At 38.2% G+C, this 26,117-nt stretch overlaps 1 protein-coding gene across 1 annotated transcript in view; it reads left to right on the forward strand.

Annotated features, from left to right (window-relative positions):
• The window catches only part of EIF3H (eukaryotic translation initiation factor 3 subunit H), a 99,083-nt gene that overhangs the window by 58,758 nt on the left and 14,208 nt on the right, over positions 1 to 26,117 (forward strand). The window contains exon 3 of the mRNA XM_004011773.5: positions 25,052 to 25,219. Within this exon, the coding sequence (XP_004011822.1) occupies positions 25,052 to 25,219 (168 nt within the window). The remainder of the gene's footprint in view (positions 1 to 25,051; positions 25,220 to 26,117) is intronic.

Genomic DNA, 26,117 nt, shown 5'->3' on the forward strand with positions numbered 1-26,117 from the left:
TGGGGTTGAGGGTATTCTCAAAGATACAACACTGTCACTAATTTTGGTGTAAATGCTTTGCCTTAGATATGATACTTGTTCATATCATTCTCACATTTGTCAGAGCTGTTAATATGTTGAGAACAGTGGCTTTCTTCTTAGTCACTTGCTTAATTTAGCAAATATACTTAAAGCATTTTCTACCTGTATTTTAAATCTTTAACGTGAATACATGCAACAGAACTAATCTTCGAATATTTGCTGTATCTATTATGTTAAGACATTTTTCTTTTACACGCTGAGAATGATAAGAAAAGTAGGTTATAATTAGACCCTAATGTAAGTTAACCTAGAAATGGTAGTCAGAATCAAAAGTAATGTTATCAGCAGTCGAAAGAGTTAATAATTTCAGTACACCCTTTCCTGGGCTTCAGTGTCTGCAATCTTAGTTCAGTGTCTGCAATACTTAGCAAGCAAAGTAAGTTGCCTCTGCTCAGTTAGAACTTCTTTTAAAATTTCTGCCCCCCCCCCACCATTTTATATTTTAAAGTGCTGTTGTGGTGGAGTTGAGGGATAAAGAAAGAGATGAGCTGTTTTTCTTTTTAGTTATATTGCCCTCCATCTGATTGTTTCAGGTTGCTGTGTATTCAGAAAATAGACAAGTGACTCAGTAGTTAGTGATGTGTCAGAGAATTGTCAGCTCCAAGTTTCTAGCTGACTTTTTGCTTCTAGGAAACAACAACAAAAAGGAGTGGGGGCCAGTAAGAAGGTGTCCTGGGCTTAGTATTTTCTAAGAACTAGTAAGACTGACTTTTAGTAGTAATTGTGAAAATAGAAATGCTTTTCAACAGTTGTTAAAGTGATAGTGATTATTTTGGGTAGAAATATATTATCATATGTGGGAGGAGTAGATTCGGCATTAAGATGTCAGATCCCCCTGGATTTTCTGAGATATGTTCATGTTATATATACTTTCCTACTGATGTGATTCATTTTACCTGTAATAGTTTTAATTAAAATACAGAGAATCTTACTTTTTAATGTGATAGGGCCTCTGACTGTATTTGAGTTTTTAAGAATATGTACAGTTTTAAAAAGCCTGTAAAAAGGCCCTAGATTAAAGAAATCTCTCCTGGCCATTCTAATGTTAAAAAAGAACAAAAAACAACAACCCACAATTAAGAGCCAAGTAGAAAATACTTCATAAAACTCATCAAATGGCTGGGTCAGTTTCTCTTGAATTCCTACATCTATTTGCAGGAGAAGTACAGAAAACAAACACAATTTGATAAACAATTATAGAGCAAACATCCACGGAACTGCTACTTTGGTTAAGAAATATAACACAACCCCTCAAATCTCCCTGATCACAACTCCCTTGAGTTTCCCCTAGAAATACCTAGTATTCTGACTTTTCATGAAGCTTTATCTTGTATAGTTTTTACTAGCTGTATTTTAATGTATTATTAATTTGATTTTATTTATCTTTGAACTTTTTGTTTTGCTTCTTTTAGTCAGCCTTATATTTCTGAGGTTCAACCTCTGTAGCTCATTCATTTTTTAATTGCTATATCCTATTGTGTGAATCAGAGAAGGCAATGGCAACCCGCTCCAGGACTCTTGCCTGGAGAATCCCATGGACGGAGGAGCCTGGTAGGCTGCACTCCATGGGGTGGCTAAGATTGGACACAACTGAGCGACTTCACTTTCACTGTTCACTTTCATGCATTGGAGAAGGAAATGGCAACCCACTCCAGTGTTCTTGCCTGGAGAATCACAGGAACGGGGGAGCCTGGTGGGCTGCCGTCTCTGGGGTCGCACAGAGTCGGACACGACTGAAGCGACTTAGCAGCAGCAGCAGCAGCAGCCTTGTGTGAATATCACATTTTATTTACTCATTCTGTCCTCAGTGGGCTATTGAATTGTTTCCAATTTTTATGTAAAATGTCTTGGTTTTTAAAAGCACTGTATATGTCAAAATGTTTTGTATGCTGAAGTTGGCCATATAGGACCTTTCCTTAAGATATGAATACCAGAGAGATTAGACACCATTCTGTGTTTAGAGCTAGTACTTGAGCTTATTCAGAGAAAGGCATTTCCCTACTCTCTAATATATTTGTGGTGAGTTTGATGTTGCTGCTTTCAGAATTTTTGAAACTTTTCCCTTGATATTCAAATGTTTCTTTAGTTTTTCCAAGTTATGTGACTATCATACAGATAAAAGTGAGGAAAATTATAGGTTAAATTGGGCTGACTAAATATAGTATTTATTTATCTATTTATTTATTGCTTTGCATTGACAGTAACATTTTCTTGTGTTACATTTAAGCTGTGTATAGAAGGTGTCTCTTGACTTTCTGAAGCACTATATTTTTAACTAACCTTAACTTGTGTTAATCCTCGTAGCTCAGTTGTAGAGACTCTATCTGCAGTGCAGGAGACCTGGGTTCGATCCTTGGGTCGGGAAGGTCTTATACCTTGGAGAAAGAAATGGCAGCCCACTCCAGTGTTCTTGCCTGGAGAATGCCACAGACAGAGGAGCCTGGCAGGCTACAATCCATGGGGTTGCAAGGGTCGAACATGACTTAGCGACAAAAGAGAGAGAACTTGTAGTATAAGTATATGTAGGCAGTAGTCAGACCTGATTCATGCGAGGTTAGTGTCTTGGGCATTTTAGGTTTCTTACTTGGATGAATGATTGATTGCTTTTGTGACCAAGTTTTTATTACAAGTATCTTTAAAAGGAATCGTACAGTACATAAATAACTTTGCAGTCCTCATTGTTAGAGATTTTTGTAAATTTAGGTGATTTTCAGTATATTTGAAAATCATTCCAGGAATGAAAGCAGTCATGGGAAAAGCAGTTTGGAAATGATGCTGTTTTAAAACCCTGTAAAAATGCACCAGATTAAACAAAGTTCTCCTGGCCCTTCTCACTTGGGAAAAAAAAAATTGAGCCAAGTAAAAAATACTCCATAAAACGCATCAAATGGCTGAAACAGTTTCTCTTGAATTTCTACATCTATTTTTTTCTAGGTAGTATAGTGTAGTAACAAATAATGTAATTATAAATTATAGCAGTTATTAATTTGGAATATTTTAGTATATTTTAGTACTGTTGATTAATGCATTTTGTCATAACACTTGGTAAGTTGTGTCTTTTACTGGAATGCCGAGGTTGGAAAAGGCACCATGTGTATTTCTAGTCCTTTCTTGAATGTGTAAACTTTGATTCTTACTAACTAAATTGTTTTACAGTATTACTTTAATGCAGTACACAGCCTAAAATGCCTTTTGGAATTTTGATGTTTTCTTGGTGGCTCCTTTAAATTTTTTGCACAAGCCCCTTTTAAAGTTAACATGTAAAGTTGTTGAGCATATTCCGTTTTTCATATTAACTACTCTGTCTACATTACTACCTAACTTCAGGCTTTCATTATCATCTCTTGCTGAAATTATTGTGGTAGCCTTTTAACAGGTTTCTTGCCCAAGTCTTTCCTTTTTAGTCCATTTTTCCCTCCAAAGTGATACCTTAAAAAAAAAAAAAAACTTGAAGTCTCAGAGTGTCACTTTCCTACTTTAAAACCCTTGTCTGGCACCTCTGTGCCCGCAGAGTAAAGCCTGTGTCTCCCTGGCCTGTGACACTTTGAGATTTGGCTTAGGAGTGTGGTTTCCACCTTATTTCTTCTTCCTTTCCCTGTGCATATTATAGAGATTGTTTATAGAGCTCCTTAAAAATTTGGAGTCTTTTACACTCTATACCTTGCATGATGGTTTCCTCAGGCTCAGCTGTAGCTCTTAACTTTTTCTGCCTGGCAAGCTCTTACCCATCCTTCAAAACAGCACAGGTTTTGAACCTCTGTAAAGCCTTTTCTTTGCCCGTCCCGGTAGTCCCCTTTGTATTAACTCTGCAACCCACACACCTTCAGTTTATCGTGTGGTATTGCTAATGGGATTTCCAGGTGGCGCTAGGGGCAAAGAATCCCACTTGCAATACAGGAGATCTGGGTTCAGTCCTTGGGTCGGGAAGATCCCCTGGAGAAGGCTTGGCAACCCACTTCAGTATTCTTGCCTGGAGAATTCCGTGGACACAGGAGCCTGGCAGGCTGCAGTGTATGGGGTTCCAGTGAGTCGGACACAACTGAGCAACTAACACACACATTGCTAATGTGGCTTTCTTACCTACTCTGAGCTGCTTTAAGTCAAGGACTATGTCCTGATTTAAAGCTGGCTGTCAACTTTTACTTTTGTGTCTGGAAGTTGAGATAGGTGCTCAAGAAATAACAGGCGGAAGTCATCTGAAACTGGAGAGTTGGGATTCACTCTGTAGTGATGTTTGAATATCTTTTCACATCGTTCTATTTTTAGTGTATTTTGGATGATTTGAGCCCATTTGGTCACTCATCTTTTATTTTCCAGGATCTGTAGACTGTGTTATCCTTTCTGATTAGTAGGTAGTCAAGATATTTACAGAACCATCACAATAATGTGAAATTCCCTCCATAGGGCTTCATCATCGGCTTTGAACTTGGTGTAAAATCAGTTCCTGATGTGATGCTAAATGTCTTATATTTTAAGTAATATGTTTTTAATTCAGAATACGGAACTCCAAATAAGCTTCATAAATAACACTTGTAAACTCTTCCCTAAGGCTTTTGTGATTCGTTGTTTAGTCCAGTAGAGAAGCGGCTGAAATGGGAAGTTTAGTATTCATTTTCTTCATTGATGACTTCCTGTGTTTAATAGTAGGATTAGTCTGTAATTGTGTTCTCTTTTCTACTGTCAGTAAAGTTTATTGTATTAAAATGTTGAGTAAAATCCGTGTCCCTTTCCTGGATACTAATGGAAGTAGCTGATAGTGTGAGGTGATGGAAACATTTTATTTCTAAACACTTTTCAGTTTGCATTTGATTTCTGTTACCCGAGGGGACTGATCCTTCACAGCTGTTAGAAAATGTAAGTGGGTTCCTCTCCTGCTGTGCAGATCTTTCCTTGTTTGGGAACCTTTGATGGCACAGTAGGGGCTTTTAAAAGTGTCACAAATGTAAGGCAATTTATACTGCTGTAAGTGTAGAATTTTGTTGTTGCTGTTTATGGCAGAAAATTGAAAGTTAAAAGTAAATGGAGGAGGAAGGCTACTGAGCATGGTGTGCTCGCGAAAGCGGCTCTTTTTCGAATTAATAATGCCATTTCTCCTGGTCACCTGGACTTTCTCTCAGTTTTCCTCTTCCATTTCTTCTCTGGATTCTCTTATTGGTGAATTGAAAAATAAAAGAATAGATTGATGGATCACAGACAAGAAGTAGCGCACATTTTGACTTGATTAATGCTGAGGTTAAAATATGTGGGAGAGGGATGCAATCAGCAACCCCATGGTGAAAGCAGTCTATTGAATGGTCTGTGTTTTGAACTGAAGGGTGTACTTATTACAGAAATAGTTCTCTGAGTACTCTGTGAGGCCCAGTTGTTAGCACATTGCTGAGAAAAAGAACGCACTCTGCGGTTGAAGAAGATGCCTCTTCAGTACGTGAGGCTTTTACCACTTAGCGTGGAGATGACAGCCATCACATTGGAATACTAACCTTAGCAGCAGATGAGGTCCTGAAGCATGTACACATTTCACCAGATGTTCCATTTCTCTTTAGGGCAAACTTCTGGTTAGTTTCTTATATCAGTCACTCTTTAAGAAATCAGAATTTGAAGTTCATTTTACGCAGACTGTGGCTGTTTATAAATAAGAGAAGAGGCACAGGCATTTATAACCTGAAAGACTGGGTGATTTGCATAATATCAAATAAATTGTCCTACAGCCACACTTTATACTTTTGTCATTGATACTGTGTGTGTATATTCTGCACGAAAAGGTTTGGGAAAATACATATTTCAAGAATATATTTCTTATGAAATGAACAGTGAACAGTAAAGTAGTGTTCTTTGTTGGTTGTGCAACGACTATTTATGATTTACATATTCCTTCCCAAAAAGTATTTGAAGCAAATGTGAGTTTCTTGCTAATTTGACAATTTAAAACATTTTATAATTGAACAAATTGTGGATATTCTTAATCATAACATCTGCAGGATGTTGATTTATAAACACTATAAAATATTTTCATGCTATGCATACTTCCTGTAGTGTATGCTTACAGTTCAAAAGAATTATTTTCTTATCTATTTCCTTCAATCTTTGAATTTTACCACTGGTCATAATTCTGAGTCTGGAAAAGATTTCATGATATTCCAAATTTCTGTGTTTTTCCTTCCCATCCATAATGGTTTAGCAGTTTTATGTTAATGTTAGGAGTGTTAACTTTGTAAAAGTAGTGATCTTGTTAAAGAATGCATCATCTTGTTTCTTTGGAATAATATGAATATAATAGCTGCAAGGTAATTAAAAATGAGTATTAATTGAAGAAAGGGAGGAATCTGGCGTCTTCTCTTTTGGAAGCGTTGCTTTATTCGTGTTCATTCTGCATCTTCACTTTAGTGGGGGATCCAGCAAGGACAGTTTTATAGTGCATTTAAGAAGATACACTCTGTTTCTTCCTACTTTCAATCAAATATTTTGGAAAAAGCCCTCATGTCTGCAGGACTTCCATCTGGTGAAAACTTGATCTTTTCTGCCCAGTTTCATCTTGGCTCTCTCCAGTGGTTGTAGCATAATAGCTTCTCTTTGAGATTAAAACGCAGAACAAAGACAGGCTCTTTTTATTAATATAAAAGTGAAAGGCTACAGATTTGTGAATAGTCCTTTTTCCAGATAGAGAATTATTAGAGACAGGTCTTATTTTCTTCTTTAAAACTCTACATTCTAAAGTTGTGCTACCGTAATGGACGGTTCTTAAACTTTCCTTGTCTGTAAAATGGAGATAATAATACCTATACCATAGAACTGTTGGAATGGCTACTGATAAATGTAGACTATTATTATTCATCTTGTGGCTTTGAAAAAATAAAGATGGCAAAAGTTAAAAGAATTCAATGTATGTAACCTGCTTGGGTTGTATAATCATTGAGCACTGTTTTGATCAGAGCATTTGCAGAACAGCATCTTTGTGATAACCAGAGATTTTATCTTTTCTTCTGCCCAATTTTGGTATTGTTTCCTTACAGTTCTTTTTATGAATATTAATGTCAGTCTTTTTTAATAAAAATTTTTTATGATTTAAATAAACATTTTTGCTTTTGTCATACACCCCTGTCCACACACAGCATTTCCAAATTGAGAAATTTAAATAGAATTTGTTATGGACTGAATGTCTGTGTGCCTCCAGAGTCCATATGTTGAAACCCTAACCCCCGCTGGTACTTAGAGATGGGGCCTTGGGAGGTAATGGGTTAGATGAAACCATGAAGGTGGGGCTCCGGTCTGATAGGATTAGAGTCCCTCTAGGAGCTTGCTCTCCTTCTCTCTTTACCATGTGAAGGCCCAGGGAGAAGGCTGGCAAGCCAGGAAGAGAGCCCTCACAAGGAATTGAATGAGCCAACACTTTGTCTTGGGTCCCCCAGCTTTTAGAGCCATGAGTAAGTAAACTTCTCCGGTATTTTGTTATGGCAGCCCGAGCAGGTTAGTACACAAGGAACACTCAGAATTGCAGAAGTTATGTAAGGAAGTAGGCTGATCTCCGATACTAAAGAGAGAAATTAGGTATTGAGGACATTGTGACAATGTCTGGAGTATGGCCCTATCTGTTCTTATTCCTGATAGGAGAGCAGATGTGTTTTGAAATTTTTGTTTTATGACACCATCTGTAAGATGTTACTGTTTGTGGATGGTAGGTGTTCTGAGATGTTTTTGACCTTCAACAGTCATGTGAGTGTAGCTGATTTTCTCTGGACAGGCACTTAGTGTACTAGTCATAATTCAATGTCAGATGATTATCAGCTAAGCAGAGGTCCTGGGAAAAGTTGGTGCATCACAGCCATAGCAAACAGCATATCAACATTTCGTTTTTATATATTCTCTTGATGAGGTTGTTGAATCGAAGTAACTGGCAATTGGAAGCTAAGACTTATTTCCAGGAAATCAAACATTTCCTGCTGAAGTGGCTTCATGCCACCCTGCAGGTCTTTAATAAGATTCCATTTTAATTTTGTAGGGAAGGTAAATTTATTAGATATAGACCAAGCACTTAGAATAATGTTTGCTGTTTACTTACTGCAGGTAATTTAGTCAGAGTATGCATCGTCTGCCCTCTTAAATGTGACCTGTAAAGTTGGACATTTGATCCATGGTGCTTCTGAAGACAAGGATGTCTGTTTTAAAAGAGTTTTTTCATTTGGTTTTGAGAAGTCCTGGAGAAAGGACTATAATATTACTTGATCTATAGAACAGTAAAGTAGAAGAGAGATGCTTAGGGAGAAAGAAGTAAAGTAAAGCTTTTACTGTTTTTGTGGCAGTAAAAACACATAAAATGAATATTTGCTAATTACTGTTGGTAACTAAGTTTTTTTATGGCCTCAAATGAGACACTTCTGACTTCTGTGCTTTGACCCCATTGCGGGGCTTCCTTTTCCCAGTGACATGTTCGAGAAGCAGTCTTCTCATCTTTCCATTGCTTTCCTTCTCAACAGCCTTCGGCTGATTTTGAGTTTTGCTGAGAGCTTAGTGTGACTTGATCCCTTCAGTGTCATGGACAATTCTGTAGCAAATGGACCCTATTTTTATGCTCTTTGATCTGAATATAGCCTTTGACATTATGAATTCGTCTCATGGACCCTCTGCTGAAGTTCCATAGTAGGAACATCTGGTTTACTTCTTGAAATGCTTCTGTTACTGAACTCAAAATCTTGCATCTCTTTTTTGCCTTTTCTCTTCCTTTCTTATCTATATCTTTAAACTTAACTATCACTTTTGTGAGCATGCAGATTTTGTTATGAATTAGAGAACAGAATGTACTCTATTTGAACTTTCAGCCCTTGCTAAGTTTTTCTCATTTTAAGTACACTCTTTGAATTATAAAAAATTAATAGAACAGTATTTCAGAGAATTTGGAAAAGGGGAAGAAATCCGTCTTACATCTTTAACACACTGATGGTTAATAATTTGGTATATTTCCTTCTAAGGTTTTAAACTGTGTTTACCATTTTTAATTTTAGAGTGTCTTTACCTTTTTTATCTTTCATATTATATTATGATAATTTCCTAACCCAGGGATTGAACCTAGGTCTCCTGCATTGCAGGTGGATTCTTTACCAGCTGAGCTACCAGGAATGCCCTTTTTATCTTTCATATTATATTACATTAAATTATTGTATTATTGAATGATTTTCTTCATTGTTGTTTAAGCAGTATTACTTTCCAAAGAATTATTTCCAAATATAATGAATTGGACGAGAGTCCCATCTATCAGAGCAGCGTTCAAAGTAGCACTTCTTCTTTTTTCTTTTAAGTAACACAAGGAGAAGTCAACACTGTTGCAAAGAACCTTGTAAAGTGGCTGCAAAGTTAATGAGAAATGCTGTTTGGAGAGAAAGTGGAGAACCTATATCCTCCCCTTTACAAAATGACTACTAGTTACATTGTGTGCTTCCAATCCTATAGAATGTGCAGAAGGACTCCTGTCATATGTGCATGTTACTAGATACTCAGCCTCTCTATTGATGTGCACAAAAGCATTCAGTCTTAGCATATATATTACTCTTGGATGAAGGTGCCAGGTGATTTTAGTGTTTATCATGGGAAATCCTTGATTAAAGAGAAGAGAGTTTTTACTTAACTATTTTGTGAGTTATATAGCCCAGAAAAAGTATATTATACTGATAGAATACAATTGTATTTTTGACAAGAAAAGAGCATTGTTGCCACAGTGCTTGCCCACGCACTGCTTTATTTACAGGTAACAGGTTCATTGGCTTTGCATCTGAACTTCTATGAAATTAGGTGTCTTTTAATCCATGGTGTCTTGGAATTAAAATTGCCAGCTCTCTTTTTTATGCTTAGTTTTAGACTTGATAAAATAATGCTATTATGCTTTCTAGCCTTAATTTAGTATGGAAGGAAATAATGAGAATAATGAAATTAAAATCTCAGTCTTTCAATATTTATCTTTATATTTAATGAAAAATGTGGGACAGGAGATTAACTCTGACCCTGCTTTTCTAACCTGCATGTAAGGAGAAAGATGCCTGCTGGAGTCTTTGCATAGATGCCTTCTCTATGACTGTAGTAAGTGCCAATAAAAACTATTTCCATTTCTTCCTTCAAATAATTTGTTAAACGGCATATTTTAGCTAAACATACAATACCATGAGAAGCTTTACAGTATTAATTTTGAGTAAAAATATCACACTTTTAATCATTGAGATTATGATACTGGGAAGAGTAAAGTGTTCCTACTTTACTGAGCCTTGATAGTTCTAGTTTATTAGAGGAAGAAAGTGAAGAGATAGCTAGGCCTGTTTTAAAAACTTCATCTATAGCTCTGGAACTTGGTGAAATCAAGGATTAGAATCTAGTCTGTGACATTCATTCATAAATGTAGGATCATCTGACAGTAAAAATGCTGGCTGCTTTTCCTCATGACCTACAAGTCTGATTAAGGAGCTGCTAATTTAGTAGATGCTAAAGCTGAAACTCTAGTACTTTGGCCACCTCATGAGAAGAGCTGACTCATTGGAAAAGACTCTGATGCTGGGAGGGATTGGGGGCAGGAGGAGAAGGGGATGACAGAGGATGAGATGGCTGGATGGCATCACTGACTCGATGGACTTGACTCTGAGTAAACTCTGGGAGTTGGTGATGGACAGGGAGGCCTGGTGTGCTGCGATTCATGGGGTCGCAAAAGAGTCGGACATGACAGCGACTGAACTGAACTGCTGAATTGAGTAGAAACAGAAGGAGAAAAGAGACTTCTTAGATATATAACCTGTACTCCACGTCATCCATCTCCAGGCTGTATATTTAAGCCCTGGAGGTCAGTGCAGATCATCTCTGTCACTGATATACACCAGTTTTGTTTAGTTTTTAATTTTATTTAAACTTTTATCTATGTAATTAAAATTAAGATGTTTTAAAAACTCAAAATTGGTGGTTTTTCTGAGTGCCAGTGTCCGTTTAAATGTTCTACAAATGATTCAAGTGTGAGATTGTTTCATTGCTTCTTAGTATGAACTGAAATTGTGTTGGGAGGAAAATCTAATGTTTTTCGACCCTCTCCTCCTTCCTTCAGAGATCAGCCTGAGGCCTGTTTTCTTTGTGAGCAGCCCACATATCCTCCGTAGTCTAGCACTCTTGTCACGTCTTAAACTCTGATTCTTGTTACTTCTCCCTTTCTTCTGACCATTCTTGTTAGGGTTTCGTGATTATATTTTTAGTGAAACTGACCCCCCTCCCATTTACCTCTGGAATATTAGCACCCAAAGGCACATTAGAGATAATTGATTCCACTTTAAAAAGCTGGGAAAGGAACACTTGAAATTTTATTCATGGAGGATTTTTAGCTGGTCCATGCCTTAACTCTTAAAATGTCAGATTTCTCACATGGGTAATCATTGCCATTTTGCCACTGTTTACTGTGATTACTGTTACCATGTGATAAGCATTAATCCAAATCATCTTTTTCATTTGAGGTAAATTAAAAATTAGATGATTTTTAAACTGTATTTTTAAGGGCAGTTTGGTTGTTTGGAGGTTTTCCTCTGCCTCATTTTATTGTATATAATGGCAGAGCAATTCAAGTCTGCTGTTTTCTCAGTCTGCAACTATTCTTTCGCACTGTATTATGTGCAAGGTAAGTAGCCAGACCTTTGAGTCTCAACCACCAGTTCCTGGTGGTTATTAACAGAGCTGGTTTGTTCATTTTAAAGGCCCAGAGAACTGTATGGGATTACCCAGTTACTCTCTTTAGGGAACGTTGAGCATTTGAGTAGACCCAGGAATGCTAGCTGTCCCCTTGTGTCATATCCGCTCCTCTGAATGTCAGCTGTGGGAACCTTTTCTGTCTTTTTCGCCCTGTTTCTGGACAAGCACATTACAGATTGATACATACACTTGCAGTGTGAATATATGAAGGGATGAATTTGCTGTTCAAGATTTTTCTTCCCCTAAATAGAAGAAGGAAGCATCTGTAAGCTGTTTGTATTGCCTTTATCTGACTATCATAGTCTTTTCTGCAAGGAATAGATACATATCCTTTGGGGATAAAAGAGGGCTTTTGTTGTTAAGGTGATATTACCTGGTTTGAAAATGCTTTGAAACATTGCAAATGCTCTGATTAAACTTATTAGCTTTGTAAGTAGGTATTGTTTGATCTGCCTTTGGCACGTTTTCTAAAGCCTCGGCACAAGCTGCTGGCTCTATATCTGGATACTGCAGTGAGGGACAGTTTTTTGTGTTTTTTTTTGTGTGTGTGTGTGGTTTGAGTGAGGGCTGAACAATCAAGTTCAGGGAAAGTAAAACAAAGATAGCCTTTCCCTAGGTAGTTACTTATGCTTCCCTAGGTATTTATTTATTTATAGTTGTGTGGTTTATTTCTATCAGTGTAGCCCATAGAGGTTAATTCTATTTCAAACATCTGGCAGGATCTTGCCTGCCAATTGTGCAAGAGAATTATTTGGTCTGTTTTGTAGCCTTCCAGCATCTTTCTGTAATAATTTTTTTTTTCCCTTTCAAAGATTTTTACTTCTCACCTGTACTCTCTGTTTCATCTTCTGTCTAATCTGAGAGGCCCACCATAGAAAACCATCTTCAGGAGCCTCAGCTTACATAGTGGCCTATGATTGGAGCAGCCTCAGTAATGGCTTCTGGAGGTTTCCTTGTGAAAGCTGCCAAAGGCAACAGGATCACTGGGTTGCTTGAGGAAGGCTTTTAGTGTGTGTGACTCTAGAACTGTATTCCAAGGGACGTTTGTAACATAGCAGAACACAGTCTGTGCTGTTTATTTTTAGAATGTAACATTTTTGCTAGAGACCAGCTTTCCCCAGAGTGTGTATTCATCTCAAATGAAGAAGGGTTACCTCTGTGTTGGGATCACCACTCCTTGCCTTTATTATTATTGTTTTTTCACTTCTTACCTTTAGACCAGTCTTAGCTTACTATTAATAGCTCTGGTCATATCACCTGGTGGGTAAACGCGAGTATTTTCTCGTGTCCACCCTGAGAATTACTAATCTAAATTGCAGAGTAGTTTGGATAAAGCCTCTGTCCACCTTTTCCCATGATGGACTTCCTGATCTTGGTAGGACAGGGGTAAGAGTGACCATCTGTTGCATGTCCTGCTGAAAACTGGTGTTTTCTTGGGAACTTTGGCCTGTCATTTCTACTTTTTCTGATGGTGTGTCTTTGGTGATCTGTTTGGCTGCCCCTGAACCAAACTGATTGCTACTTCTCATCTTGTCTCTCCCCATTGCTCCCTACCACCACCCCCGCCCTGCCTCATCCCCCTCCACTGCATGCTTAAGAGGAATGGAAGTTCTCTGAGAGCCAGGATCGTGTTTGGCTCCTTCTCCACTGTATCTCAGTGCTTGTTACTCTTTGTTGGATCTTAGCCCCTTTGAGAATTTAGTGAAAGCTTTACACCCTCTCTCCACAAAAGTGTATATTCATATGGTTTTGGGAAAAGGAGATTGTAACAGGGAAGTAACATGGCCTCATTGAAAACAAACCATGAGAACCAAACCTCAGATTTATTGTGGTGGCTATGAGGGTTTCTGCTTGGTCATGTTCTCAGCATACACCTCATTATTCCTTACCTTGTGAAAATAAGTTTGGATGAAGCTGAGCGTGTAGAGAGTTGGTGATAGACAGGGAAGCCTGGCGTGCTGCAGTTCATGGGGTTGCAAAGAGTTGGACACGACTAAGCGCCTGAACTGAACTGAACTGAGCATGTAGGCAAAGAGATGGGCAAGAAAGGGGTGGATAGAGGCTATGGTTATAAGTACTTCTGTTTTGTTGATGTAACTAATCTGTAGAAAATTATTTCCTCTTCCTAACCTTTGCTTTTTTTGGTAACTCCTGTCACTTGCCATTCTTGCCAGCTTTCCCTTCTTTGGGTTGTAGTTAAGGACACTCTTACAAGATTGTATCCTTCAAGCTTTAGGCCCCATGGACTGTAGCCCACCAGGCTCCTCTGTCCCTGGAATTCTCCAGGCAAGAATACTGGGGTGGGTTGCCGTTCCTTCCTCTAGGGAATCTTCCTGACACAAGGATCAAACGCAGGTCTCCTGTGTTGCAGGCATGTTCTTTGCCATTGGAGCCACCAGGGAAGCCCCTTTCTTCTGAGAACATCTTTAATACGAATGATCTAATCCACTTGTCCTGACCTTTGAAGGTAAACGAGTGGATCACCCCAGTAAGCAATAGATGGCACATGAGGGAGGTGTGTGCTATATTGAAATTGAGTCTAGCCCCGTCACTTGGCGGGGCAGTGTGCCCAGTCAGTGTTTGTGTACAGGGCACGCTGCTGCTCAGTCTGCTTCCCATTTCCACCCCTGTTCTCAGTGCAGTTTGTAAAGTCACCTGTTGCAGGGTGGGGAAGGAAGCTGATTTCCTTCCTTCCTTCCGAAGAGTTACAAATGGAATCAGGAGATAGAAACTTATATAGTACAATGCAATTATATTGTTATATACACAGTAATAATAGAACACCCAAGATTACCTTTTCTTGAAATCTAATTTCTGTAGCTTGTCTCTTTCTTTATTGAATCTGTTCTTTATTGTACTGAATATAATTAGCTTATAGTTTTAGTATCTAAGAAGTATTTTTTTCCTTTTGTAATCCTTTTTCATGGTAGGTTGTTTTTTGATCATATTCATATTTGCACATGTGAATTCTTTTTCATGAAGTTGATGTTACAAATTCATGGATACCACCTCTGATTCTCTTCCCCAGTTTCCTGATTTCTCTGTCCTCCCAAAATGCAGATCAAAATGGGGAATTTACGCAATACTTGGAGACCAAGTTAACCAAACCCAATTCTCAAAAACTTGTGATTCAGATAAGTTCCATAGGCTCTAGATTATAAATAACATTTCTGAATTATAGGTGACAGTGCATACCTGTTGAACTCTTCTTGAGGATATTCAGTAATCTTCAGAAGGCCTTTGCTTTGTTGCAAAGGCTTTCATTTAATCCTCTTTATGACTTCACGAGGTTGATACTGATTTATTCTCATTTTACAAGAGCAGACACCTTGGCTGAGATAATTTGTCATAGGTCACACAACTAATGTGTGTTAAATTTAGACAGTGTCTTATTGGGCTTGGGCTGCCATGACAGAATACTGTAGACTGGATGGTTTGAACAGCAGGAATTTATTTTCCAGTTTAAGCTTTGAAAGTCCAAGGTCAAGGTGCTGTCAGGGTTGGTGTCTAGTGAACACTGTCTCCTTGGATTGTAGCCAGCTTCTCACTGTGTCTTCACATAGCCTCATTACTGAGTACTGCCCATGGATGGAGAGAGAGGAAAGAAGCTCTAAGGTATCTCTTCTGATAAGAGCACTTACTCCCTTATTATGAAGGCTTCACTCTGATGACCTCAGCTAAAACCAGTTCCTTCCCAAAGGCCCTGTCCCCACATACCATCACATTGCAACCTTTAACCTACAAATTTGGGTGACCACACTTCAGTCCATAGCAGACAACATTCAGACCAGGTTGGCCACTTGAGATTCTGAATAATCGTGTGCGGAATTCTCTGCTCCCGCAGTTTAGGAGCTTTGGTATCCAGACTATTTGGTGACTCTGTTAAATGTAGTAAGTTGGCCAGCAAAAGAAAACTCTATTGATACGTGTGTGTGCTCCTTTAATACAGCCCAAGTGGCATAGCGGTCAAGAATCCGCCTGCCAAGCAGGAAACATGAGTTTGACCCCTGGGTCGGGAAGATGCCCTGGAGAAGGAAATGGGAACCCACTCCAGTGTTCTTGCCTGAGAAATCCCATGGACAGAGGAGCCTGGTGGGCTACAGTCCATGGGGCTCAGAGAGTCAGACACAACTGAGTGACTAAACAGCAGCAGCAGCTCCTTAAATATCATACGTATTTTACACTTCTTTTGCCAAAAACCAAGGAAAATGAAGGTAAGAATAAATAAGAAAACAGAAATCATCTATGATCCCACACCCTGGAGAACTGTTGCCATTACCATCTCAGCGTATTTCTTTACCATTTCAGCATATTTCTTTCTAGTATTTCTCTTTAGGAGGAGGGAGCAACTTACACATGTTGTGCTTTTTTGAATTTTTTCTTCTTGGCCTCTCATAAGCAGTTTCCCAGTTAAAATTCTAGAAAACTTCTAAGTGATTTTTGCCTTGGAGTAAACAGATTTGAGAGCTACTGAGAAAGTAGAGTATTATCTGAGCTGAGTATGGGAGAAGGTGGTCAAGACTGATGACTCAGGACCTCTCAGGGAGGGAGCAAACAGAATTAGTAGGTGTGTGCGGAGGGTGGGATTGATTAAAGTCAGTGCATGCCTTTACAGAGCGCATTACCTATGGAACTCCCCCCTTGAAAATGCTCGTTACAAGCAAGCAGCTGTCCAAACTGGAGGTATGTTTTTAAAACTGCCATCATCAGTTGGTTGGAAGTTGAAACCACTGTTTTCTAGGTGAGGAAATGAAGGTTTAGAGAGACAAATGCATATTTAACCAACAGCTTGTATTGAAGGAGGGACTGTCTTTAAAGATCGTGTCACCATAACTTCGTCAAGCTCCCAGCACAGGTGATGCTCAGTAAATGGTTTCAGAATGAACAGTTTTGCTCCTACACTGCAAACAATACTTCCAGAAAGGATCGTTTGTTCTTTATTTAAAGTATTTAGTGCTTACTCCTGATGCATCCCAGTCTGTTTTTTTAACAGTGGTTCAATAGGTAGTTGGACTGCTACTAGTAGTGTGTTAGGTAGTTTCTTAGAGGATGAGACTGCTGATTCATTTCAGTGGCCATTTCTTCTTTTCTTCCTCTGCTGCTGCTTGTTCTTCTTCTGTTGCTAAGTTGTACAAACTGTTATCTGTTTTATGAAAAAATAATCATGAGACAGTCCTTGTTTTATTTTAAAAACCTAGATTTTTTTTTTAAAGGTAAATCAGTTGTAATTGTTTTATTAGAAAAATGTTTTTGCGTCTCAAAAAGCTGCATAATAGTTTTCCTTTAAAACCCCACGTGAAAATTTTATTTTAGGGTTAAGAAGTAGAGTAAATCTACTTTGAGATCTTGGTTTTTTTACCCCCTTTGGATAATATAAATCATCATGTTTTCCATTTTGCTTTGATTGCCAGTTGTTTGTCTAGTCACTCACTAAGTTGTGTCTGACTCTTTGCCACCCCATGGACTGTAGTCGGCGAGGCTTCCCTGTCTATGGGATTTCTCAGGCAAAAATACTGAAACAGATTGCCATTTCCTTCTCCACTGATTGCCAGTGCTCAGAGCTAAATTTGTGTAGTTTAACCAAAATATCTGTGGCTTGCTTCACTTTGTTCAGGTCTCTGCCTCACCTTTAATTTCCACCTTGTTTAATTTTACTTTCCTTAGGTGTGATTTCACTGATTACATTTTAATGCAAGCTACTCTCTGTGCTTCATGAACATGCTAAGATGGAGATATATCGATTTTTATCTGTCTACCTATCTGGGGCTTCCCTGGTGGCTCAGTGGTAAAGAACCCGCCTGCTAGTGCAGCAGACTCAGGTTTGATCCGTGGGTCAGGAGGATCCCCTAGAGAAGGAAATGATAACCCACTCCTGTGTTCTTGCCTGGAAAATCGCATGGACAGAGCAGCCTGGCAGGTTGCAGTGCATGAGGTCGCAAAAGACTCAGACACGACTTAGTAAACAGCAACATCTACCTATATATGTATAATTTCTTAATGATTGTGACCATTCCCTAGTACATTAACAACAATCACAATTTTGAAATATTTCTGTTAGTACCTCACTTTGTGCCAACATTAAACAAGAACATGGTATATATATCTGTAAATATATTGGAGCGTTATTTGTCCTCATGAAAAGAGCATGAAATATTTATTTTTCTAAATCCAGAGATTCTCATTTGGTCTTCTAACATTTGTGCTCTTCATTGTAACAAGTCATATTCATAACAGTATGAATTTGTTGTGTATATACATAGTATTTTCTGTGAAGAATCCTGTTTATTTCATAGGCGACTTCTTCCCTGGTGGCGCTAGGGATAAAGAACCTGCCAACTAATGCAGGAGGCGTAAGAGATTCAGGTTTGATCCCTGGGTTGTGAAGATCCCCTGGAGGAGGGCATGGCAACCCACTCTGCTATTCTTGCCTGAAGAACCCCTGTGGACAAATTCATAACTATATCAATTTGTTGCAATATATCACAGTATTTTCTGTGAAGAATCCAGATTGTTTCATAGGATACTTCCTGAGTTACATTAAAACCTCTTAAAAAACCCTCTGGCTTCCAATAGTTTTCTAAGCACTTGCTGGTTTTAAAAGGTAGAGTAGCACACACATCCTCTTCCCCCCATTCCTAGATTGGCATACAGAAGAAGTTTCATGTCAGAATTTATAAATACTTTAAAGAAGGAATTAAACCACCCAGGACAAATGAACAATTTAAAGGATATTTCTGGTAAGATTAAGAAAGTACTTTGGTTATTTCATTTTAAATAGAATAGGTTCATGTCTAGAGGACAATTTATATTGGACACTTTATTGTGAGAAACTGAGCTCTTACCATAATTCTTAAGCAATCCCAGAGTGACCTTAATAACAGGTATATTAACTGAGGGAAAACAGATGATTACATAAATGCATACTTGGTGGAGAGAGTATGGAAGTTTTAAGAAATGTGTACTCCACCCAGAGTAGCTGCTGCTGCTGCTGCTAAGTCGCTTCAGTCGTGTCTAACTCTTCGCGACCCCATAGATGGCAGCCCACCAGCCTCCCCTGTCCCTGGGATTCTCCAGGCAAGAACACTGGAGTGGGTTGCCATTTCCTTCTCCAAAGCACGAAAGTGAAAAGTGAAAGTGAAGTCACACAGTCGTGTCCGACTCTTAGCGACCCCATGGACTACAGCCCACCAGGCTCCTCTGTCTATGGGATTTTCCAGGCAAAAGAGTACTGGAGTGGGGTGCCATTACCTTCTCCTACCCAAAGTAGACTCTTATTTAATTCTTTTTTTCAAATGCACATTCTGTTTGCTTAAATCTACATCTGCTCCTAGCTTTGAACACTTCCTGAAACGTATGTGTGGCTTGGCAGGAAATCTGATACGAAGGGGAAAGCACCGAGTTGTTGGGGTAGAGCCTCACAGTTGATAACCCTTTTGCGCTCGTTTCAGCCTGTGGCGCTGCTGGGAGGGAAGCTTGTGATAATTTTCTTATAAGCCCTCCTTAGGACAGCCCTAATGCCAGGACAGATAGGAGATTTTGATGTATTCCATATCCCTGTGATGCTTGTGGTAATCATGGATTTGTTTCAGAGTTGTGGGGTTTTGTTTGTTTGCTTTTAAAGCTATTTGCATCTCTTGCCTGAGCTTAGTTTGTTCTTTGCTGCAAAGAGCATGTATACTACATCTGGTCTCTCTCTGTTCCTTTCCTTGATGTGTTTGTGCATCTTTGATCTGAGCCAGTGCTTGGTTACAAAGTGATCTTGGCAGAAGTTTCAAATGCTAACATAGAATGCAGTGTCTTAGGAGGTTGATTATATATTTATGATAATTCTCAACTTTGACATTTAAAAACCCTTGATGGTAGTTTTACCACTTAAAATCTTACTGATAGTGCTAAATTGTTGGTTAATTTAGTGATCAAACATGCACACGCTGTGGTTTCTGAAAACCTAGAAATTGTGTATTTCTACTCTATCTCTGTTATGCTTTATTGATTCAGAAATAATTTTCTCAACTTTACTAATAAGAGATGAGATCTTGTAAATGGGTGGTTGCCTGGCTTCGGAGTCAGAAAGTCTGAAGTCCAGTTGAGTCCTGCCCCTTCACAAGCTGCAATACACAACTTTTTAAAAAAGATGTCAATAATCATGCTTGTCTCGTTAGAGGCATCCTGAGGAATAAAGTCAAATACCATGTGTAGACCTCTTAACAGGAAGGCTGACTTAGTAAGTGCTCACTAACTGCTGGTTCCTTTCCTGTTGCCGAGCTCTCTCCCTTTTTCTCCACACTATGTCAGTGCATGTGCACATTTTAAAATGTGGTTTTTTGGGAGTTTTTTTAAAGATTTAGATTTATTTGCTACAATGTTAAGTAGTCAAATAATAGGTCTGTCAAATTGTTTTTAATTTTTTAAATTTAAATTAGATTATTCCTTAGTTCCTTAATTGTTCTCTAATAAGACATCTGTAAGCTCTCCCCAGTGCATCCCCTCACCCCCAAATCTGCCAGACAGATCGTTTTAGAGTATGTTTCAGTTTTCTTCTTTCAGCTCATCCCCATCTGGCCAACTGTGTTAATTCCTTGTTCCTGTGTTTTTGATGATAAATTGCATTCATGAGAGCTCACTGAAAATAATAAAGATGGTTTTTAAAATGGTGAAAAATTGGAGGTGAAAAAAATACTAATTGATTATTCTGCTGAACTGAAAATCTTCTAAGCCACCATCCTTCCCAGTGGTCTTAAGGAGAACTCAAAGTCTTACTTGGTTGTTAGCCAGTGTGAGTCCCAGCATAGCATTTAAATAGAAGACTGCATATTATTTTCAGTGTTTTCATATTTGGAGATAAAAACGAGGGAAAGCCCTACAAATGTGGTGGATTTGTGAAAGGAATAGTTAACTATTGGGCAGCCTGCCTCAGTTAAGACAGTTTTAGCTCTAGGCAATTTAAAATTGCCTGTTTCGCAAAGAAGATATCTGGAAAAAGTGAATATGAATATACTGGTGCCAAACTGAACAGTTATTCAGTATTGTAAACCATGCTGTCCTTTGCTTGGGAGAGGCTTAACCAATTAAGATGATTGTAGAGGTTGAAGAGATTTATAAAACTTCACCTCATTTTTATAACCTTCCAAGTTCTGTAGCACCACCTCAGTTGCATCTGAGTGTAGTTTGTGTATTAGTAATTTGAGTTGGCTTAGCAGTAACTTCCAGTTTGTCTTTGAAATTCATTTGCTGTGCACTGTTTCTCCTCAGTCAGGAGGGTGTGTTTGCTTTTTAAATGAACAATGTTTAAAATGTTCTTTCATAAACTTTTCACTACACAATTCTGAGCCTTTCTGTTGAGTATTATAATAAATTTTGAAGTATTTCCCTCTCCCAAAAGGTTTTTCCTTGCTATTCATCTTTGGGAAGTTCTCCAGAAATATTTAGCCATTAACTCAGAAGTGAGTGTCATTGGTTGAAGTTGCTGCCTGGGCTTCTGTTAAATCCGAGAACTTGAGAACAAAAATGAAAGTGTCTGTAACCCTGAACCAACTCGGCAAAGTTGCCAGTAAAGGCTTGTTTATTATTTCATTAATCCGCATTAGCTCCACAGTAGGGAGCTGTGGCACTTTGTATCAAGGAGCTTCTGGTCTTCTTTTCCTGCTCCTGTGTTTCTTCTTGCTGATTCTCTTCCTCCGGAGGTGTGAGGCCGTCCCTGCCTGGGAGTGAACCTATCTCCCTGTGTAGTTGCATCTTTTTCTACCGCTCTTTTAAAACTCCAGCAGGGGGTGAGGGGGTGTTAAGTGAGGATGGCTGGGAACGAGAAGGAAATAGCAGCAGTCCCCACTCGCCAAAGCCTGTGGGCTGGGACACTGTCCTCACAGTCCCTTCCAGGTAACATGAGCCCCTCTCATCCCAGTTCATCCAGTATCCTAGCTAAACTTGGTCCCTTTTCATCCCTCACCTGCCCACCTCCAGTATCTCTCCCTTTCACCTCCAGCATAACTCCTGAGGGGCGTCAGCAAAGCCACTAAAGCAGTGGCATTTGCCTGGAAGATTAGAATCTGGAATGACCATCCCTTATTTCCTGTGTGAAGTTTGCTGCCGTGTCAGAGGGATAAATGTGTGGCAGCTGGTGTGGCAGCTCAGCTACGTTGATTGGTGGGAGTGTTGGGAGCACAGTTTTGAGACAGTTTAGCTTTTGTAGGGTTTGATTTTGTACTTTTTGAGAACCTGGGTTGGAGGAGGAGGGGAAAAACTGAGAAAGGAGCCAACGGTCATATGTCTTATGTGAACGTTAGAACAAGGACACAGACCTAAAAGGCTGCAGAGATAAAAATTGCCTTGGCTGTTTTTGAGTTGTCTCTTGCTTGCATATAATAGGATAAATATGACTTCTTTAAAATTTTTTTAAATTAAATCAAAGTAGCTTCTTTAAGCTTTGCTTCCCTGGTACCTCAGTGATAAAGAATGTATCTGCCAATGCAGGAGACACATTGGTTGGATCAAACCCAAGGTTTGATCCTTGGCTCAGGAAGATTCCCTGGAAAAGGAATGGCAGCCCACTCCAGTATTCTTGCCTGGGAAATCCCATGAATGGAGAACCTTGGCGGGCTACAGTCCATGGGGTTGCAAAGAGTCAGACGCGACTGAGTGACTGACCACCACTGTTTAAACTGTACATTTATTGGAGCCTCATGTGTGTAGTTCCAGCAGGGACTGGGCCTCAGTGCACCCCAGGTTCACTTCAGAGCTCTGGCACCCCTGGCCTCACCTTTTCAAGGATCACTTGCAGTCTTTTTAGATCCTTTCTTTCCCTGTGATACCTCCAAGAAGACATTCATTTTTTTTAATGTGTTTTTTAATTTAAAAAATGAATGGTTTAAAGTCTAAGCCAAGATGAAGAATGACCTGCAACTTCACGTATTTTTTGTGTAGTAGTGAAATTTCAGTTCATTGTAGATTTTTCAAGAGCAGTTTTATTAACTCCCCTGTCATTGTTCTTAACCCTTAAATTTGTTTTTTCATCATATGAAAGCTCTTGTGACCTTAAAAATAAATTTTTATTACAATGGCAAATCCATAAGGCAACAGGCTTTACTCATATCTCTTAGTCCCTTTTCTAGCTGAGAGAAATACTTCATTTTCCTTCTTATCCTTATTCAGGGGGCTTTGAGGTAGGTAAGACTGTATGAAGAAGGAATCTGGTTGTTTGCTACCAATTGTAAGATGTTTTACTCATGCTTCCTAAAAATGCTATTATTAAATCTGTTGTATTCAGGCTGTTTGACTCAGTAAGATTAAAGAATATTTCTTAGAGATGGCATTTTTATTTTAATTGTTAATGCCTGCTAGAGGCCCAGCTTTAGTTTATAGAAAAATCATTACTTACAAGTAGCATATCCAGTGAGCAGTGTGGAGTCAGAGCGTTTTGACTGGGATGAGCTCTCAGATCTTTTTGGAGATGGGAAAACTGAGCATCAGAGAAGGACAGCAAGATTCCCCGTGAGAGAAATCCCAGCACCAACATGAGAACCTAGATTGCTAGATTCCAAGTCTTGTCTTTATTACTATTGCAAGTTGGTAGAAATTTGTGCTTATTTTGTCTAAATTGTACATTAACAGATGTTTAAGAAGTTCCTGTTTTTAAAAAAAGCTCATCCTGTACAATCGTGTTTGCACTGTCAGTTGCTTGTAATTGATCCCTATCCGTTTAGAATAAATACTAAATTTAGTAGCTCTGGCTCCTGTTTTACTGGTAATGTTAGAATTTTTCGTTCATAAATTACATTTGATTAAATTTTACTAGCCAAATCAGTGATTTTACTTTAGAAGAGTTGTGAAATTTTAAAATAGAGATCACAGTAGTGGTTCTATCCTAGTTTTATGTGGTTGATAGAAATCTCTTAACTGGCTAGGAAGGGAATCTCTTATATGCTTGAGAGTGAAAAAATTAAGAGATAACAGATACAGGATCACCTATTAATTTTATACTGCTGCTTTTTGAGACCATCATGCTGTATATAAAAAGAAAAATTCAAAAAGCACTTAATTCTGAATAGTTGATGAGTTGGCTGCCATCTTTTATCATGAGAAATACAACTTTCTTTGGAATAAGCAGATTTATAATTTCTTTATCTAGTAACAGGTGTTGAAAAGACCATGTCCATCTGAGGAAGTTTCTTTTATATTTGATCCTGAATTTTGTTTGATTTGTAAAACCATAGCACTGTGACCAAGGAAATGACATTTAACCCACTTTTGCTGAAACCTGATTAAAAATTTAAAAAATGAAATGGTTGGATTTTGAGTTAAACAATTATGTTTAAGTGCATTTATTATACAGAAATAGCTTGACTATTACACTAACTATAAAATTTTCTCCTGTTTTACATATTTGCTACTCATTATTGGGCTATATTGCTTTTTAAAATACATTATTTATTGTATTGTCAGTTTGCACTGATTTTCCTAGTAATACAGCTTTGAGTTAATAATGTACATTATAGTCATTAACAATAGAAGTTAATTCAACTGTTCTGTTCCATACATGGTGATTAGCATATGACTTATCTAATAAATAATATTGATTACTTAACTTAAAGGAACTCTTAGACAAGAAAAAAATTCTTTTTAAAGTTTAGCACATGCAGCAGGGGGCACCAGACGAAGGCAAAAATGAATTCTTATATTTTTAATCAGCTGCAGCTTGTGTCCCATTCATACTTAAATTGTATAGTAGTTAACTGTTTCCCCGTTAGTTTTCTTGATTGTTTTATCTTCTTAGTTCTAAAAGCTTTGTTGAAAACAGTGATAACTGCTCTTAACTTATTCTTTCAAACAAAACTTCTTACAGCCAACCAATTTAGTAATTCATAAATTTCTTCTTAAAAGAGACCACATAATTACTTGTTTGCAATAAAGCATTATTATTACTTGTTAATATTAGTATTAATATTATAATATAGTATATATTGTAGTATAATATTATACTATAATATATACTATATTATATTACTACTAATATACTATTATTACTATTAATATTATTTTTAATACTGTTTCTACAGAATGTTTTTTGGTTAATGAGAAAAGAAATGCCCTAATGATTTGAAGGCTTAATTTGTTTTCTTTATGTGTAAAGTGAATGAATTTAAAAATCTGGAAAAATGTTCCCTTTAGATAAGAAATAGCTGTATAGAAATTTGTTTCCAAAAAGGCTTGTTTTTTCATATGGGTGATGTCATTAAACAGTTGTTCTTCTGTCCCTCTCATGCCCATCATCTAGTCCAGTATCAGATGGAGATGATGCGGAGCCTTCGCCATGTAAACATCGACCACCTCCACGTGGGCTGGTACCAGTCCACATACTATGGCTCGTTCGTCACCCGGGCCCTTCTGGATTCTCAGTTCAGTTACCAGCATGCCATTGAAGAATCTGTCGTTCTCATTTACGGTTAGTAGGAGTTTCCTTTATTATTCTTTTCTTCCCTTAATATTATTGCTACTACTATTTTTGCTTTCTGTCTTTTTGCCTCTAAGAGCAGCCTGGCAGGCCTTCCCAAGTAAATACCAACCCTGTTTCTGCAGCAGCCTCAGCAGCAGCTAAGTCTAGACAGGGTTTCCTTCTTTCTGTTTATTTTTCTTGCTATCAGAGCCCTGATGTGTACATTTTGGAATGCTGGAGTAGCTGCTTCATTTTTATTCCTCCATCTCCCCTCCCTCATTTGAAGGGGCTGGTGGAACTAGACCAGATGTCTAACAAACCCCGATTGCTAGAGTGTCTGGCTCTGTACGTGACTGACCAATCATAACACAGTGTGCCAAGTTTTTTTTTTTTTTTTTTTATACCTCTGACAGCAGCGTACAAAACCTGGACTGTTTCTTAGCACAAAGATTTTTTTCTTTTCGGCCTATTTAATGGTGTTTCCTCAAGCTCTCCAGACCAGATGTTCTGTGCTGTATCAGAACTGTAGGCAATTTAACAGCTTTATAGCCTTCCCCCTCCCCAAACACTCACAGTTTGCCATATCTGGCAGACTTGCATATAGTTTCCAGCTGAGAAGTAAATGTAACGTCCTGAGTATCTGTCAGAAAAAATACTAATGAATACGATCAATCTTATGAGCTGCCCCCAAATTGTTTCAGTATGTTAACAATTGGATTACAGTAAAGAACAAGTTGTTAAAGTGTACTTATATTGGCTGGAAACATTGCATCATCAGACCTTGATGAATTTTCCACTTGTTTCAATCTATTTTGGTTTTCATTTTATCACCTATTGCTAAAAGTTTCACTGTGTTAAGTTTCAGGCAACATGAATGTTAACACAGGTTTTAGGCGAATATTGGCAT

This window comes from Ovis aries, chromosome 9 (genome assembly GCF_016772045.2).
Source record: "Ovis aries strain OAR_USU_Benz2616 breed Rambouillet chromosome 9, ARS-UI_Ramb_v3.0, whole genome shotgun sequence".
Lineage (NCBI taxonomy): Eukaryota > Metazoa > Chordata > Mammalia > Artiodactyla > Bovidae > Ovis > Ovis aries.